The sequence below is a fragment of the Muntiacus reevesi genome, chromosome 3, assembly GCF_963930625.1.
Source record: "Muntiacus reevesi chromosome 3, mMunRee1.1, whole genome shotgun sequence".
In the NCBI taxonomy this organism is placed as follows: Eukaryota; Metazoa; Chordata; class Mammalia; order Artiodactyla; family Cervidae; genus Muntiacus; species Muntiacus reevesi.
In genome coordinates this window covers 149,701,962-149,720,881 of record NC_089251.1, presented here as the reverse complement: position 1 = coordinate 149,720,881, position 18,920 = coordinate 149,701,962, and the positions used below count along the sequence as shown (strand labels likewise).

Here is an 18,920-nt window from a genome sequence, read left to right as displayed (position 1 = left end):
CAAAAAAGGACTATTTATTCTCAAAGAGTTAACAAACTCAAAAGTGATGGAAGTTCAGAAACAAGGAAACAGGAGCAAAGAATTTTTTTAATCACTCATAATACCACAACCCAGAAATACTCACTTTGTGTATCTTGAGCCATTTTTCATTTTTCCAGAGTGAGGTTACTCTGCATGTGCAATTTTATACTACTTCTCTTATCTATTACATTACTGTTTTTGCGGGAGGAGGAGGAGGGGGTGTGTGGTTTGCGGAATCTCAAGTCCCTGACTAAGGACTGAATCCAGGCCCCTGCAGGGAAAGCACTGAGTCCTAATCACTGGACTACAGAGAATTCCCTACATTATGTGTTAAAGCACTCTGCCCTATCATTAAACATTCTTCATAAATTTTTAATATAGCAGATGTACTATTAAATCTTAACTTTCAAAAACTATTCTCACAGCTTCAGAGAATTCATAACAAACAATGAGATTTAGGCAAATTTACACAGACAAAAAGTAGATGAGAGGTTACCAGACGCTGGGATGAGAAAGAATGGCAAGCTATTGTTTAATGGGTTCAGCTTTTATTTGCAATGAGAAAGTTCTAGAAATGATAGTGATAATGGCTGCACAACACATGAATGTACTTAATGCTAATAAATCATGCCCTTAAAATGAGTAAAATAGCAAACTTGACATTATGTACAATAATGATGATATTACATGACAATAATTGATGTTATTATACTACAATAGAGTATAAGTTATGGCCTATAAACTTCATGTTCTCCTAATGTTCTTCCTGGGAAGCCCTGATGGCTCAGGCTCAGCAGTAAAGAATCCACCTGCAATGTAGCAGATGCAGGTTTGATCCTTGGTTCAGGAAGATCCCCTGCAGGTGACAACCCACTCAAATATTCTTGTCTGGGAAATCCCATGGAAAGAGGAGCCTGGCAGGGCTACAGTCCATGGAGTCACAAAAGAGTGGGAAACAATTTAGCGACTAAGCAACAGGAAATGTTCCTCCTAAAATAAATCTTAAACCTCTTTAAGAAGGGAAAAGATTTACACATATAATCTGCTCAGTTCTTAACCTGTCTCGAAAACATCTGGTTATTTATCTGTCTATCCAGGACCAAAAGAACTGAGTTTCACCCACAGACATACCACTCATCAAATCAGCATTTTACCCAAACACATGTCCAGATTCCACTAGACGTACCTCTTTCTGTTTTGGGGGTCTCATCCCATCTGTTTTTACGAGCACTGGAAGTTGCGCCTCCATGGCCTGGTGTTGCATGGCCTGGTGTATCGCCTCGTCCAGGAGTAGCAGCTCCCGCAGGTGTGTGACTAGGGGTAGGATCCCATATTTTTGAGCCTGGAGTTGCTCCAGGAGTTTCGCTTCCCTTTGCACGACCTGGTGTTTCATCCCATCTTAAGGAAGGGGTATGTCCAGGGGTCTTAACAGAGTAAAACATTTTTATTTCAGACATCCACATGAAAGTAACTAGAAAACTTAAAAAAAAATTAAATGTTTCAATTCATGATTAAGAGAGTAGATTATCCTTCTGCTTAAAAAATACCTACTTTCTAAGCAAACATGTTTATGACTGAAAACAATTTAAAGCAATGAAAAAAGCCCTAGCTTAAAAAAACAACATATTTTGGGTAATAATCTTGTATGCCACTAATGGCTCTGTTAACTTTGAGAAAACATTAAAGTTTCTCTGTTGAGATCTCAAAAACTTTCAGTTCTAATGATATACACCTCTCAAATCTGGGGCTTAGAAACATAAGCACCAAATTTCCCACTAAGAATATTTTTGTATTTTTGTTCAATTTTATGTGTTTAATTATTTTAAGCATGTTTTGAATCACTTGGGTAATTGTAACTTGATACTGCCGCATAATTTCAAATCCTTGAAATGAGGTTATATTTATAATCATCTTTATATTACTCTCAAGATTAATGAAAACAAAAAATTAGAAGCTGACTTAATCAAAAGTTCCATGGTAGTTGAAATAAAGACAAGTAGTGAGCGATATACGGCATCAGACAATGTGATAGCAAAATAACCTGCACAATGCAGACACTATCATATAAAAAATGGCAGGTGGAAACAAAATTTGTATTTAAATAATTCTATAAGTTTTGTAGTATATTTTTACATATTTCTTTTAAAGTTGGATGCTCCACCCAAGAGTTCTATTTAGCTTTATGTTTGCAAATAAGAATCAGTTGTTTTTTTTTTCAAAAGATTCTATATATTAATCAGGGTTGAGATATTCTTAATTAGGTGAGTAAAGCATATAAACAGTTGGACCACAAAGAAGGCTAAGCGCCGAAGAATTAATGCTTTCAAATTGTGGTGCTGGAGAAGACTCTTGAGAGTCCCTTGGACTGCAAGGAGATCAAACCAGTTAATCCTAAAGGAAATCAACCCTGAATATTCACTGGAAGGACTGATGCTGAAGCTCTAATCCTTTAGTAACCTGATGTCAAGAGCTGACTCACTGGAAAAGACCCTGATGCTGGCTGGGAAAGACGGAGGGAAGGAGAAGGGGGCAACAGATGATGAGATGGTTAGATGACATTACCACCTCAATGGACATGAATCTGAGCAAACTTCAGGAGATAGCAAAGGACAGGGAAGCCTGGCGAGCTGAAGTCCATGGGGTCTCGAAGGGTCAGGCTCAACTTAGTGACTGGACAACACTGAACAGTAACAAGGCACATAAACTGTTAAAAAAACATCTTTCTGCCTGGAGAAGGAAATGGCAACCCATTCCAGTATTCTTGCCTAGAGAACCCCATGGACAAAAGGGCCTGGGGGTCTATGATCCATGGGGTCACAACTTAGTGACTACACCACAACAACTGTAACAAACACATAATCAGGCAGATTATGATTCAGCGAAATACCTTTTCATGAAAATGTGGCATAAAATGGAGAATGAAGAGACCTAGCAATGTGGAATGTAGAGTTTTGTAAGAAATTAAAATGTGAGTATAGAATAATAGTTGTTAATATTCAAACAATAAAGTCCATGGCTAAAGGAAAAAAAAAAAAAACAAAAAAAACATCTTTCTGGCAACTGCTCTTCCTGCTCAATCAGATAGGAAAAAATTCTTCCTACTATCCACTGTAATTCCTACAGACATGATTATAATGGAATTGTGTTAAATGAGAAGCATGAAAGAAAATATGGTCTGAATCTCTAAAGTTTTTATAAAACAGACATCAACTCTTGGGTCATCTTTTCTGTTAAAGAGATACAAGATAAGTTTCTTTTTCTCAGTTTTAAAAATGTACACTGAATGCCAACCACAGAATTTAACTTAGTAATAATATTTCTCTGCAGAATCAAGTCCTCTCATATATCAGCAAGCAAATGGGAAGTCCTCAAGATCTACCTTAAACTAAATTGTTTGGAAATTATGTGTTAGGTTTAGAACTCAGTTATGAGTTTGGAAAAACACTGCCATGGCCTGACATGCTTTTCCTCATTTGTAAATAAATCTGCAGTAGCCTATACTAGAGTGGACAGTGACTTAGACTAGGGTAGTGGGGACAGAGATCAAGTAAAGTGGCTAGATCCTGAATATATTTAAAAGTGGGGCCAACAATTTATTTTGGATAGGATGTCAGATTAGAGAATAACAGGAATATACGATGACCCTGAAGGGTTTGGTTTGAGCCAATATACATGGGAGCAGGATGGAAAGAGTGAATAGGGAAAATCAATTTTATTTTAGAAACACTGATTTTGAGATGCCTATCAAATACTCATCAAGGTAAATGTGTTGGGTCTGAGGAACAGAGAAGTAAGGACAGATTTATAAATTTAGAAGTTATCTTACAAAGACAATATGTAAAGACAGGAGTGAGATCCCAGGAGTTAATTTAGACTGAAAACAGATCTGAGCATTGAGCATTAGAGTACACTAAATTTAAGGAAGCTGAGGATGATAGAGCAAACAAGACTAAAAAGTAGTAGCCACTAACAGGAGTATTAGGAAAATCAAGAAAAACTGAAACCCAGAAGCTAGGGGAAAAAAAGGTATCAAAGAATGTCTACTGATACGCTGAGTAATCTGAAGATTGAGACCTGACTTGGATTTAGCAATGGGGAAGTCACCTTGACAAAAGACAATCTGTTAGAGGGGGTGCAAGCTAAAGCACAGAGTGTCAAGTATAGATAAATGACTCACTCAAAGCACTTAGTAGTAACAAGAGAAAGAAATGGGATGGTAGCTCGAAGGGGATATGAGGATCAAGAGATGATTTCTTGCAATTTTTTTGTTTTAAAAGATGACGATCAGGAAAACGTTGTTGATGATAATAACCTAGAGTACAGAGAAAAAAACTGATGTTATATGAGAGTCCTTGAATAATAAGAGATGGGAAACGATACATAAACAGACGGGTTAAGCTGTATATAGTCAATTTGTACCAACAGTCCATATTAAAAGAGATGGAAAAGCAGAGTAGATGAGAACATATACAGGCATACCAATAGGTTTCACAGTGGGAACATTTATACTTTTGACTTTTTAACCGTTCCCATTTGGGGTGGGAAAGAAACAGAAAGCAAAGTCACAAACTAAGAAGCAGCAGTTGAGCAGGTACAGGCTTCACAGAACATAAGGAAGTCATCTGAAGGGAAGGGGAACAGAGCCACTGCTTGATGATCAGTGTTTGTCTGAAGTGATGAGAGTTTCGGAATATAAATCATAGTGGTTCTCATGCAAATAAATCTTGGTGGTTCTTGTACAACATTTTAAGAGTAATCAATATCATTAAATTGTACACTTAAAAATGGTTAAAATGGCAAATTGTTATTTTTACCACCAAAAAAAAAGTTTCTAGGAAAATAAACTGACAAAGAAAATGCAGTAGTAGTGTGTAACTGACAGCTGTGGTCAGACTTAAAATCATCCACCCAGAAAATGAAGAGGGCGATGTTATACTCAACCTCCATATGTGACGTACTTCCATATCTGTATTTAATATTTCAAAACAAACATCCCTTTACTCCAAGTTTTAAACAGAACTGTTTCCCCCAGAAGTCATGCTGAAGCCCTTATCCTTGCTGTAACTGTACCTGGAGACTGAACCTTGAGAGAGGTAATTAGGTTAAATGAGGTCACAAGGTTGGGCCCTAACCTGTCAGGACTGGTGTCATTACAGGCAGAGAACAGACACCAGAGCTCCTTGCTCTTTCCACGTGTGCAAAGGCCACATGAGGACAGAGCAAGAAGGCAGACATCTGCAAGTCAGGAGGAGAGCTCTTACGAGGCACTAACCCTACTGGCACCTTGATCTTCAAGCCTCCAGAACTGTGAGAAAATAAATGCCTCTTGTTTAAAAGTCTGAGGTTATCTTATTAAGTCATCCAAAGTAGATCAATATATTCCATGAGAGAAATAAATTAAAGATAGTAACAATAAAAAATAAAAGGCAATTACCTCTGCTTGATCCCAACTTGATAGCTTTTTTGGAGTGGCACCAGGAGTCTGATCAGCTGTTTGATCCCAACGTCGTTTCCGTTTTGAGGGAGGCTGGGATGCTGCTGCTCCATTGACGACTTTTAGTTCTCCAGCCTTAGCTTTTTCTGCTAGCTGTTGCCTAATTTCTCTCTGAAAAATACACAAACAGTGAGCACCTTTAAAACACTTTCAATATATTTTCAAACCATTAGTAAAATTATTTCTACATAACACCATTTTATTCTTCACTCATTCTCCTTTCTATGCTACTGGTATTTCCATCCCTTATTTTCCCTTTCTTTCCTGTATTTTCAAGCTTTATACACTGTCTTTCTACATAATAGATGAGCAAATATGGAACATATTACATAGACAGCACTGCTTTATATATAGCTAAGGAAGTAAAATCTTCAGTCAATGGCAGCAAACCAAAATGTTTCCGCTGAAAAATACTTCAAAAAAAAAAGAAAAATGCTTCAAGTAAAACTCATAAAAATAGCAATTAACACTATGTAATGAGTTGGGAAAGTGATAAATTTTCAAAATTTTATTGTAATTATAACTATGAAAGTATTATATAAAATATAGTCACAACAAATATACATTTAATTTACCCTATGATTTTAAAGTGGAGTTCTATAACCCCACTAGACATATGGAGTTCCATAACCTCCAAATCTAATATATATTCATAATAAAGTTATGAAGACAAAGTATTAAAACAGAGCAATCTATGCAGGCCAGCAGGAACTCGTCAAAATATTCAAACTGAATTTCCATACACATTCAAAGTGAATTTTGTGGAAGAGTAACAGACTTCAAAAAATGATTTCACTATTTGACTTTTCCCTTACACAGTGACTTCAGGGACACACCATTAATAGCCCCCACAGATACGTCCACTATAAAATATATATGTATACACATATATATATACAATATGTATGCATATGCATGCATATGGCCAAGGGGACAGGCACTAGAAAAGGACAGTACAAAGAAATGAAAAGTTCAATTTGGGAGGTGGTAAAATTCTGGATAACGTTCTTTCTCAGCTTTTTATTAACAGTAATAGAAATAATAAAGTAAGCAGTATTTGTGCAGCAAATAAAAAAGGAAATATAAAAGTCTCTCAATCTCAGCTTCCTTTACACTCTTCCAACACCACGAAAATAAAAAGCAGGTTTACAGACCTCTTCTTTAGTTAAATGCTGTTCTCGCATTACATCCATGTAAGTCCTAGCATTCATTTTGGGATCAGGGGTCTTCCCTCCTGCAGAAAAGAACAGCAACAGGACAAGAGTACAATAAATAAAAGATAATTAGGTTCAACGGATTTATCTGCCCTGCTCTAATATTACATTATTCCATAATCATTTAATTTATTTTTTGATGAAAAACTTTAATAATTATACATCTTACTTTTTATTGAGTTTGCTGATCAATTTAACCTGTTTGAACACAAACATATCTACAGCAGTTTAAAACAAAGATTTTAATGCATATAAAAACAAAATGACAACACAGTTTAGTGTCTTCAGAAGTGATGGGTTCCTGGGTTGCTAATCCGGAATACGTACACTTTCGTGCCTTTGTCTCCATCAGCAGTTCTGACTTCAAGCAGCAGAATAGAAGCCTAGAAAATTATCTCTTTACCATTAGTAACACTTTGGAAAGATATTTATATTCAAAACATTACCTGTTGCAAGCTGTTAAAATCCTGACTACAAGTAACTATGACTAGATAAGTTCTTCATACAATGTTCTAGAACAGTTATAGTTTAGAAAATCTGACTTTTAAAAATATACCTCTAATCTTATTCTGATGTCATGTTACTAAAAAGGGCTTCATGGGCTTTCCATGTTTTGTTGACCCAGAAACATATTTTTATCTTCTTAGAAAGTATAAATAACAACTGGAAATGTATTACTTGAAAAATATTACTTCTACCAGTTATTATGATGCATATAGAAAAAAAGTGGTGTACAAAGAGATGTGTTAGTCTCTTGGTTAAAGTTTCAGTATTTGCTTTTCAAACTTCGAAATATCTTAAAGAAGCCCAAACAAAATAATACAAGATTCACAGAGGCACACGATGTTTTAGAAATGTGATAATTAGCTATACAAGTAGTATAGCATCATAATTTAGGAAAATATAATAAAATTCTAAGACATTTCCTATGCTGAAGATCATGCCCAATTGATAGTGTCATTCTTTCTGACACTAGCTCTGATAAGACTTCCTTTGGAATACTTTTTCACCATAATCTAGAGAGGATGTGTTGAACTGCACCCTTAAGAATGCAGACAGGACTGGCATATAGCAGTACTGCTGTAGGAAAGAAATTAAGGACAGTTAGTATGGGCCTGTGAATTCTGACATACATGTTTAAATCAATTACAATTATGCAAGTAAAAAAAGAATATCCCTACTAATTCATGCAGGCTGAAAGTCTAATTTATAAACCTGCAGCAGAATCTAATTTTAAGAAACAGGCACCTAATTTTGATTTTGAAACTCACTCACCTGAGGAAAGCATCCATCAGGCTCACTATGCCCCTTGTGCTGACCTGCACACTAAAATCAGCAAAACAGACTCCAACTATTAAAAATATCAAAGTCTTTGTATACATACTTCTGTTTTAACTTTAAGTTTGCTTAGAGCAAAGTAGGTGCATTTATTAAACTATATTTAGAGCAATATGGGGGGAGCTCTAATGTGGAAACAGTTTCTCAAAAGTAACAATCCTAAAAATCTAGATTTGGGATGAAAACTTTCAATAATTTGAAAGTATCTTGAGCAGAAAAACACATTTGTTCAAAGTAAAGAAAGCGTACCCAAAACAAAAGTAAAAGAAAAACCTTTAACCCTTTGCGTTTCTATGGCATTGGCTCATTAGTTTCTTGTCCTTCTACCTGGAAAGAAAACTGGCATTATAAAGATGAAGAATATGGCATCTGTGACTTCAACCAAATCTACACAAATCTATAGTAAGGGGGATTTTAAAAAAGAAAAGCAAATTCATAAGCATGCCAAAAAAAATCAAAGGGCTAAAGACAACTTAACACAAATAAATTTCTGAATACTTATAGAAAAGTGGGAAAGAATTACCATCTGCAAAAGGATCAAGACGCTCAGGGGAAATTATCATGGTCCGCCTGTGCTTTTTGTATTCATCTTCCCGATCTGCAATCTTTGGAGGTCGGTGCTCAGCAAATGGATCATACTGAAAAGAGGTATGTCTCACTTAATATTCACTTATTAAATAACCAAACAGAAAATCACAAACAAAAGTCAGAACATTATAAAACATAAAAATGTTTCATAAATGCCTACTAATATTCTTTATCATTACTCACATTAATGCTACTGTGAGAAAGTTACGGTATATGAGAAATTTCCATAGTTCAATTCCCTTCATGAAATGATCACCTTTATAACATAAGTATTTCTAATTTTCTCAAATCAACTCTCCTCAAAACATTAATTTGACTCCTAAAATAAATGCGTTTCCCCAGGAGTTGAGACATTCAGTTTTCTTTAACTGAATAAACTCTGGTTTAATTTTTTTTTTTAAGTTACCTGTTCTGTTGACTGTGGTATATCGTTAAGTAATGCCACAGGGGCATGATATCCTGGCTTCTTCTGACCAAGCAAACTTGTAGATGATGAGTAGTCATCGTCATCCTGCAATGGAATGCCCCCAAAAAACCAAACAGAAATGTTAGAACTTAGAAACTAGAAAGTACATAGAGATTCAATATGAAATCAAAATACAGTATGATGAAACGGGTTTTCTGTTCAACTCAAAAAACTACTTAAAAAATTAAATTTAGTTTTCTATGCTCTTAAGAAGATTAAATAAAGACTGCTTTCTGTGGAAGTCTATTAAAATAAGTTATATATGGACTAGAAAAATGTGAGCATTTCATTTTTCTCAGTGGACATGATTAAATTTGTTTTTCAGATTTGGAAACTACAAACAGCTTCTTTAGAATTCTCCAGTTTCCTGGTCTAACTCTTCTTTAAAAATCATGGTTTAACCACAGAAAAAAGTAAAATGTAATTAATTTTAAACGTATTTCCCTAATAGTATTACTATGTTTAGACAGAATAATGTTATATTATTATTTTACTAATATAAGAAGTGCCACAACAGGCAGATCTCAAGAAGATCTTAACACGTCATTGATTTTATTTAGAACTGAAAAAACAATTTCCCGCTCAGCTTCTGGAACACAGAGCCATTACTGCCTCTTACCATTAAGGTATGATATGCAAAAAGGCCTGACTGGCTTCTACAAATTTTGCTTTGGCACTTTAAAATTTTCCTTTAAAAAAAGTGCTAACTAAAATATGGCTTGAATTTCATAAAAACAACATGTTTCATAATCTATATACACAGGTTACTGAATCACACAAAAATGATAAGCTACTTCACCAAATTTGGATATTTGGGATAGTCTGACAAGATATAAGCTCTGTGGAATATATGAAAACACTTTAAGAGATGTGTTTCAAAATGAGAGGTAGTCATCCTTCAGAGTAACTAAAACAGGCTGAAAAAAGCCCATTAATGTCAGTACCAAGAAACAGTTCATTCATACTAAGATACCAAGGGAGGAAAAAAACCAGTACCAATCAAAAATCAGAAGTCACAAGTCATTTAAAATGAAATCACTTCTTACAGGGCTCCTCCAGATAGAGCTCAGTAGGTAACAATAACTCAGTATGTTACTTTTACAATGGTTAATGATTTCCAGGTGCTTTGCTGAATAAACTAGTTTTAAAATAAGAGTCAGAACTGAGCACTTCCAGAAGTCTCAGAAGAGAAAGACACCTTCAACAGTTTATCCTCCCAAAGAAAAGATTTCTCAATCTCCAAAATGTCTTCCAAGATTAAATCAGATGACTCAAACAGAAGATTCCTTTATATTTCTTGCTCTCCAACAAAAAAAATGCTTGGACTCTTTGTATACTATGAAACTTACATCTTCAAGTTCAGTTGCAGCAATTGATGTCACGTATCCAGCAAACCTGCTGTCACTTCCACCATAAATTTCTTGGTCATAATAACCCGTAGAATCAAGGCCCACTCCTTGAGCTTCATCAAGAGCTGCCTTCTTGCCTTGAATTTCTCGGATCTGTGCTTCAATATCTGTAAGAAAATAAATACATATTTTCTTAATCTCGTTTTCCAAACAGGACTCAACATAATATATTTCTCTACTGGGTATTATCAAAATTACCATAAAAAGTATTGACTTTTAATAAATTTAAAATATCTCCACCTCAACAGAAGGTACTTATGCACACAAAAGAAATCCTATTTCATCAACTTCAAGTTACTCTTACCTTAAAAACAGCTTGCCAAAGTTTATTCAACTACCATGATATTCTAACCTTTCCCAACTGAAAAAAATCCTGGTGATGTTGATTAGGGAGCTAGAACAACACTTAAGATTATATAAACACTACTAGAGGTAAAAACAGTACTGTAGAGAGTGGGTCTCAAACCCAAATGTACAACAAATTGTCTATGGGTTCTGATTTTGTCAGAATGCAGAAGGCCTAGATCAGACCCAATTTTCTGCATTCCTAACAAGTTCGGAGGTAAAAACCTAAACATCTTCAATAGTAAAATAACAAAGGATAAACTCTAAATTCTTAAGCATGTAATACAGAGCCCTACATTTTGGCTGCAACCATCATCATATTAGATTTATAATTTAAAGTCCGAGCTTTAGAATAAAAATGCATGCCTTAAAGGCTCTTTACCTACTAATTAATACACTGATCTATGTGTCTCAGTTTCCTACAACAGAGAGTTTCATTTTAAGGATTAAATGACATAATGAGCATGAAACACTTAAGCATTCAATGAGTCCCCCAAGCACTGTGTCTATCCATAGGTCTGACATTCAGAAGACGCACATATGGTGAATGAAGTATCAACTCTTCTTAACTGCTTTGCTAATTTTTAACTCTTCATCATCTTATAATCTAACTTCATATCTCAATCAATTATCTAAATCATGATGTCCCAATCATTCTAGTAACATCCTTCACATCCTAGTAACATGTTCTCGTTTCCTGATCCCATCAAGAACCACACACTGCATATAGTCATGTCTCTTCAGTCTCCTTTAAATACAGACTAGTCTTCCAACCTTTTTTGAAAGTCTTTCCTGACACCAGATAACTTTAAATTACAAACTAATGTTTCATTTTAATAATCTGAATAATATATAGGTGTGTAAAGAAAAAAAGCATTTCCACGGCCAGCAATCTGTGACCTCACAAATAGGCATGTCTTGCTAGCTCATTACCTTCAACTGAACTTTGATACTAGGCACTACTGAAACACTCGTTTATTAGTTTGCAAGCACCAAAAGCAAAAAACTCAAGTGGTACAAATAAATGTCTGACCCCCACCCCCAGCTAAGGGAGAAAACCCTAAGTCTTCAAGATGTGTGTGGTTTAAAGTAGAAAATGTAGGGATTTCTCTGGGGGTCTGGGGGCTAAGTCTCTGTGCTCCCAATGCAGGGCCCAGGTTCGCTCCCTGGCCAGGGAGCTAGATCCCACATACTGCAACTAAGACCCAGTGCATCCAAATAATTATTAAAAAAAAAATAATAAAAAATAAAGTAGAAAATGTAATAACATTACCTAGTCCAAGGCACAGCGTGCGGGAGCAAGTCTCAGAAACTCAAAATAATGCAATAGAGTTAATACTGCAATTAGCAGCCCCAGTTTGTAAACGAATCTCTTAGTGTTATCAGAGCACTACCATCCCCGCTCATTTTTCCTGCATTTCTCTCCTCAAAACTGTTACAGTAGCCCAGGCAGCCAAGGGCCTCCATCACAATTAACCACAAACAGAAATATCATCATCTGAGTTGACTTCTTCATTTTACTATTCTCTCTACTGTTGTTTATATATTTATATATACATTTAAGCTTTAACCCATATTAGCCCCCCCCCCCCACTCCACCCCCAAGAACACTTTTTCTCCTGGTATAATACAAAGAAATCTAATCTCTCAGGGATTAGTCAAGATTGGCTCAAGGGTGAGTGGAGATCTAGTCTCATTTTTTCCTTTTTGAACATTCCAGTTTCAGAAATGTTTATGGTTTAAAGAAAAAACAACCACTAAGTGTATGTATCATTTTTCAAAGTAAATAGATTTTTTTTTTAAAAAGAACCACACTAAAAAAAAAAAAGAACCACAAATGCTACTGTCATCAGGACTCAGGCAATAAACACAAATGGGTTAATCGCGCCAGCCAAATATTCTGCAATCTCCTCTCCACAGCATCAGTGTAGTCTACTAACCACTTACATCAAAATCACCTGAGGAATCTGTTACAAGAACAGACTCCTAGGCCTCAAATACACTAAATCAGAACCTCCAGGGTATGAACCCAGGCTTCCACATTATCAGCAAACTCATACCTAGCCCAACACCTCTCCATTTGCAGCCCCATCCCAGTCTCACCAAAATCACCAATTTTACATTTTCCTCTCGGTGATATACAAGTAAAAAACCAGAAAGGGGCACTGTTTCATAGAAACTGCATCACACTATCCTATCATTGTGCAGCGTGCTCAGTCCCCAACTTACAGCACAGACAGCTTTATTTCTCCTCTACAGAACTTCTCTGTTGTAAGGTTTCACCAACTATGATCCCTTTATTTGGATAATATATTTATTCAGAAACTGTCATCTACTGAATTTTACCTACTAATTTTATGTCTTTACTGTTTAGCAACAGTTTTCTTATTGTGGAACAACTATAGCAAAATATTAAGAATTGGTAAAGCTGGGCAATGGGTTACACTGTATTCAGTACATTTTTTTCCTACACTTTCCTATATTACATTACATAAAAGAAACGTGATCTGCAGAAGTCTCTGAAAGTGATTTTTCAAAGTTTTCTCTCCAGCAAAGGTTTATAAAATTCCACAGCTTTCAAATTTTACATTCTACATCTCTGGGAAAGACAAAAGAATTGTCTTTAACTCTTTATTTTCAGTTACCTAACACTACATTACAGCTACCGGGGTACACAAGTATTCTTGTACTTTCTTAAATATGAACTGACTAAAAATAAGCAAATAGATAATTTCAGACAGCAAATGATTAACATGTTAAGACTTGTTAGCAAATATGAAGAAAACCAAGGTGGAACATACCCAAAAGAATAAATCAGAGGTCTAAAACATTAAAAAAAAAAAAAAAAGGACGTGAGGAGGCAAAGAAGGAAATGTTTATGCTAATCTAGCTCTAGTTCAATTGTGACCAACATGAACAAATCCTCTATTACCACACCTAATCCCTTTCCAATCTAGAATCTCTATAATTTAAGACATTCAGATGTGAAAATAAAGAAAAATGGATACCGTATGCTAGAGTTGAACAAGATTGGGACCGCCTAATGGTCACAAATGTGACTGCCAAGAGCTAGCACTCTTAATCCACCAAAACGTGTAAGTATGCCAGTCTTCATGTTCTGTGTATCAATAATGTATGCCTTTTTATTACCAAGCTGTATTCCACAGTACCAGAGTGTTTATCCATTCTCTATTTGAGTGGCATTCAAGTTGTTTGCAGCTTGCAGAGATACAAACAAATGCTGTAAACATTAGTGTACAGGTTTTTGTGTGAACACAGATTTTAATACCCCCAGAGTAAATACCTGTGAGTAGGACTGCTGGGTCTTATAACAAATACATGTTTCATTTTATCAGAAACTTTTGGAGTCCTTTTTGTGGGTTTACTTGAGCAAGTTTAAGAACAGAGAAGAAATGATTTATTCTGTATAACAGAAGAATTTTGACCAATACAATACGAGAGAGAAATTAAGGGAACAAGTAAAATGAAGAAAAGCTGGAATATGCGAAATTATAAAATCCCAGTTTTATGGCATTAAAGGGTAACAGGAGGTATAAACATCTAATATGGATTTCTAAATTATCTGCATAAGCGCCTCACTTCTGTTCTCTACCTAACCCTACCCCCATCTTCAGTAAAATTTATCAAGGGGGAAGGAGGCTTCTATGATGGCACTCCTGGTTATTAATGCTGAAACTTTAAAACAGATAAAAGCAGAATCAACTACACTCCAATAAAAATTTTTAAAAAACAAAAAAAGAAGCAGGAATTCCCTATCTTGATGGTAGACTTAGAATCCTAAAATTAAAATGATGTATGGTTCTTCAAATCCCCAGAGCTGGCATATTCTGGAAGTGATTAAAAAACAAACAAACAAAGACCTAGGGGAAAAAAATCAAAGTATTAGTTAAGTATTAGACTTGTATTTACCAAAGAGCCTGCAAGAGCCTCACTAAAGGATGATTCAGAGGATAACCTGTCAAGAACAGGGTTTTTCTTAAGTTGTTATTTCCATTTTAAGGTATGTCTATCAGTAGGAGTTAAAAAAAAAAATTTCCAGTAGCAATAAAGATTAGAAAATTTTGAGAGTATATTCATTGCCACTAGGGCGCTAGTGGTAAAGAATTCGCCTGCCAGAGGAGACACAAGGGTTCGATCGGGGTTTGATTCCTGAGTCAGGAAGATCCCCTGGACAAGGGCATGGCAACCCACTCCAGTATTCTTGCCTGGAGAATCCCATGGATAGAGGAGCCTAGCGGGCTCCAGTCTGCAGGGTCAAAAAGAGTCTAACCAGACTACAGTGACTTAGCAAAGTTAGAGTGGCAGGATCACGTGAATTTCCAAGTCCTTTGTTAGACTTCCTTGCCTTGGCTAGTCTAACCAAAACCCGGAGTATTATTTCAGAACTGTACTTTTTCCAAAAGCCATTAAATTTCTTGAGCTTCCCTTGCTTTGTGGGCCTTCTGACACCTTGACTGTCACAGCAGTGGTGGGAGTGTCTTAACAGGTAGTTGTGTTTTTATTGCCATTTTCTCCTTTCCCTCCAGACTGTGGGAAACCCTACAGGACAAAGGCACTGCAACCAATTAACTCCAAGAAAAAAATAAAAAGACATGAAAGAGGAAGAACGTACAGACTTAAAATTACAATATATGAAGTTTATTTGGAACTTAAGTCAAATGAATTGTAAAAAAAAAGTTTATAAGGCAATCTGCAAAATCAAACACTGATGGATATTTTGTCAACCTTAGGTTCAATTATAGATTTTTTTTTTTTTTGGCTGTGCCATGCAGCATGCAGGATCTCTGTTCCTCAACCAAGGATTGAACCTAGGCCATCACAGTGGAATTGCTGAATTCTAACCACTAGACCACCAGGGAACTCCCAATAATGGTTTTTCCCCCCTCTTAATAATGGTATTTTTTAAAGTCCTTATATTTTAGAGAAACACACTGAAAAATGTATGGATATATGTAAAATAGATAGCCAATGGGGATTTGCTACATGACTCAGGAAATTCAGGGCTTGGGAACAACTTAGAGGGGTGGGCCGGGGAGGGAGGTGAGAGGGATGTTCATGTGGGAGGGGACATGGGCAAACCTCTGGCTTACTCTTGATGTTTGGTAGAAACCAATGCAATACTGTAAAGTAATTATCCTTCAACTAAAAATAAATAAAATTTAAAAAGAACTTAGGACTTACATATATTTACCATGATAAGACTGAGAAAAAGGTCTAATAAACAGAAAATAAATTTATCCGTTTATCTAAAAAAAATATGGATAAAATTATGTATCTGGGATTTGCTTTGAAATAACAGGAAAGGTGAAAAAGACTAGTGAAGAGATTAAGCAAAGGTGGCTCCGCCTTTACAACTGTTCAAGTCACATGATTAGATGATAAGCACAATATGGGGGTTTATTTCACTATATTTTTGTGTATGTTTTCAGTTTTCAATAAAAAGTTAAAATGTTTTAAAAGCAATTTAAAGTTTCTCCTTTTTTTCTCATTCTTGGTTCTCATTTCTTCTAACCCTTTGAAAACACAGCCTCTGGCCCCATGCAACAGAAAATAAAAGCTCTCTCTTCTCTGAAATGGAATCCTTTGGTATACATAAACGGAATTTTTTTAAGTTCTCTGATATACTATCTTAATACTTAAAAGTTTCAATTCTTGTCATTTTTTTTCTTTTCCAGTTTTACTGATCTTGCAAGTGATGGCAATGTGAAATCTTCTAAACGTTAAGATATATATATTTTAAAAACTAACTATGCTCCAGTGATCTACAGAAATGTCATCTTTCAACTGAAACTCCCTCCTTTTTGGAGGGAAACTGATCCTAGGATGATTTTCAACTATCAGAAAACAAATCCTTCCCTAGGAGACAAGAGGTTGATTATATTAACAGTGTGAATTCATGAATAAATTTATGAAGTGGCCCATTTGAAATCTCAAGTCATTCAATAAAGCAGATTTCCATTTTTCATTTACTTAACAATTGTTATATTACTAATCCAAAAATTGTGATAATTTAAAACTTAAAATTATAGACATTTTCCTGACATAAATACATCAAATGTTTCATCTGGGAACTGAGTTTGACATCAAAAAATAAAATACTGCTGGAACTTGTACCTTCTAAAAGATGGAAAACATCTAACCTACTGTTTGTATTTTAAACTAAGCCCTAAATATCAAATTCTGAAATAAACCATCACTGGTCACATTTGATACAACTGTTTACCTGCTCCCCACCAATTCTGTCCTACTGGTTTCCCCTTCTGTGCCTTTCCTTTTTTCTATGCCTCAGACAATGCTAAGTCTAGCTTACAGCACTTCCTCCTCCTCGATACATCTTTGCTCTTCATTTTTAATTTGTACTATTTGCAACGTTCTATAACTGATCACTTTGCACTACACAGACACAGCCTTTGGTCGTGCTGCAAGGCTTGTGGGATCTTAGCTCCCTGGCCAGGTATCGAACTAGTGGCCCTTGTAGTGGAAGCTCGGAGTCCTAACCACTGGCCTGTCAGGAAATTCTCCCAGACACAGCCTTTGGACGTTAATCATTCACTGACACTTTTCAGTCTGATCCATAAGTAACATCTAATCACCACCAATCAGAAGCAAGTGGTAAACAAGGATTTCTCAAATATGAGACTTCTAAAAAACATGCAGAAAAGTAGAAAGTATATTCTGTATACCAACTCTCAGTCTTTTCCTTAAACAAAACCCTAGTAGGACAACTAACTATAGTGGTAAACTATTTTACTGAACACTACAAATAACAGTTCCTAAAAGATTAATTCCTAACTAATATATCAATTAAATTCTTGCATAATTCTACAGGAAGAAAAATTTTGAAATCTTTAAACAACTTTTTTCTTTTATTTTGACTAACAACATTCATACTGCATGTCTACAAAACTGAAATAACAACTATTCTGGACACAGGAAAGTAAAAATCTCAGAAGATGCAGAGAAATAAAACGATTATTCCAAGCCATTCTGCAAGCAAAGAATTAGGGAGAAAACTTTTTCAGCCTTGTGATGCCCCTGAAAATCCATTCAAGGGATAGTGGCCCAACAAGTCAATACATGGAATTTTTGGATAATCCATCTTATTTCCTTTCCAAACAGAAGAGCGTGGTTCCCTCACGGGCCAAAATCGGTAGTATCTGAAGAACTGCTGGCTGGCAAGATTACACACACTAATAACTTTATACACTTGACACAACATGCAAAAAGGGATTACATTTGATTTGAATAAATCCAGTTCTTTTTCTATTTCAATACTGGAAAGCTTATAAGTCACAGTGACCCAGGATTAAAAAAAATTAATTGGGTTGGTTAAAGAGGATGTTAAGGGTTGATCCTAACAAATATTTGAAAGAAATATGACAAGAGAAAAAAAAATTGGTTTGGGTCAATGAAGGGAAATAATAGCCAACGGAAAAAAACTATATTGGAAGGTACAACCATAACTTACTTCAGCTTGAATACTAAAGTATCATTTATCTCACAAGACTCAATTACAAAGTACTAATGCAGCCATATTTTAACAATAAATTACCAGTTGCAACAAAGAAATGTCTACCAGAAGCATTATTTAGGATGAAAAGATTGTAATTTTTATATAAAAGAGCAACATGATGGACAACTCTAAGACAAAAATTAAACAAGTATTACATACTTCTAAAAGTTGGTCCAGGGAGTTCCCAGCTGGTCCAGTGCTTAGAACTTGTGTTTCACTGCCATGGCCTGAGTTCAGTTCCCAGTGAGGGCATTACGATCCCGCAAGACACTCAGCACAGCCCAAAAAACCCAAGACTGCTCCAGTGAGATTCAAATTCAAGACTTCCTCTAAACTGCTTCAGCATCCTAAAAGGTTGCCCTTATTCCCTCTAGATCATCCTTTACCGCAACCAATGACTTTCGTAAGCTCGGAGAATGAAGAGGGTGCTTTATCCAGTAGATACTGGAAAGTCAAAGTCAAGCCTAGCCAGATATCCTAATTTGATGTTAACTTAACATTTTTCTCAGGA

At 35.6% G+C, this 18,920-nt stretch overlaps 1 protein-coding gene across 5 annotated transcripts in view; it reads right to left on the bottom strand.

Annotated features, from left to right (window-relative positions):
• The window catches only part of SF3B1 (splicing factor 3b subunit 1), a 35,395-nt gene that overhangs the window by 14,013 nt on the left and 2,462 nt on the right, over nucleotides 1-18,920 (bottom strand). For 2 of the 5 annotated variants that reach the window (XR_010662445.1, XM_065930900.1), the window contains exons 2-7: nucleotides 10,471-10,637; nucleotides 9,062-9,166; nucleotides 8,591-8,705; nucleotides 6,670-6,749; nucleotides 5,456-5,626; nucleotides 1,208-1,445 (exon numbers count right to left, since the gene is read on the bottom strand). Coding sequence is in view for 3 of the 5 variants with exons in the window: in XM_065930900.1 (XP_065786972.1) it covers nucleotides 1,208-1,445; nucleotides 5,456-5,626; nucleotides 6,670-6,749; nucleotides 8,591-8,705; nucleotides 9,062-9,166; nucleotides 10,471-10,637 (876 nt within the window). In the remaining 2 variants the exon portion in view is untranslated. Of the gene's footprint in view, nucleotides 1-1,207; nucleotides 1,446-5,455; nucleotides 5,627-6,669; nucleotides 8,540-8,590; nucleotides 8,706-9,061; nucleotides 9,167-10,470; nucleotides 10,638-18,920 lie in introns of those variants that run through there. The other 3 variants (XR_010662446.1, XM_065930899.1, XM_065930901.1) reach the window with 3 other exon arrangements.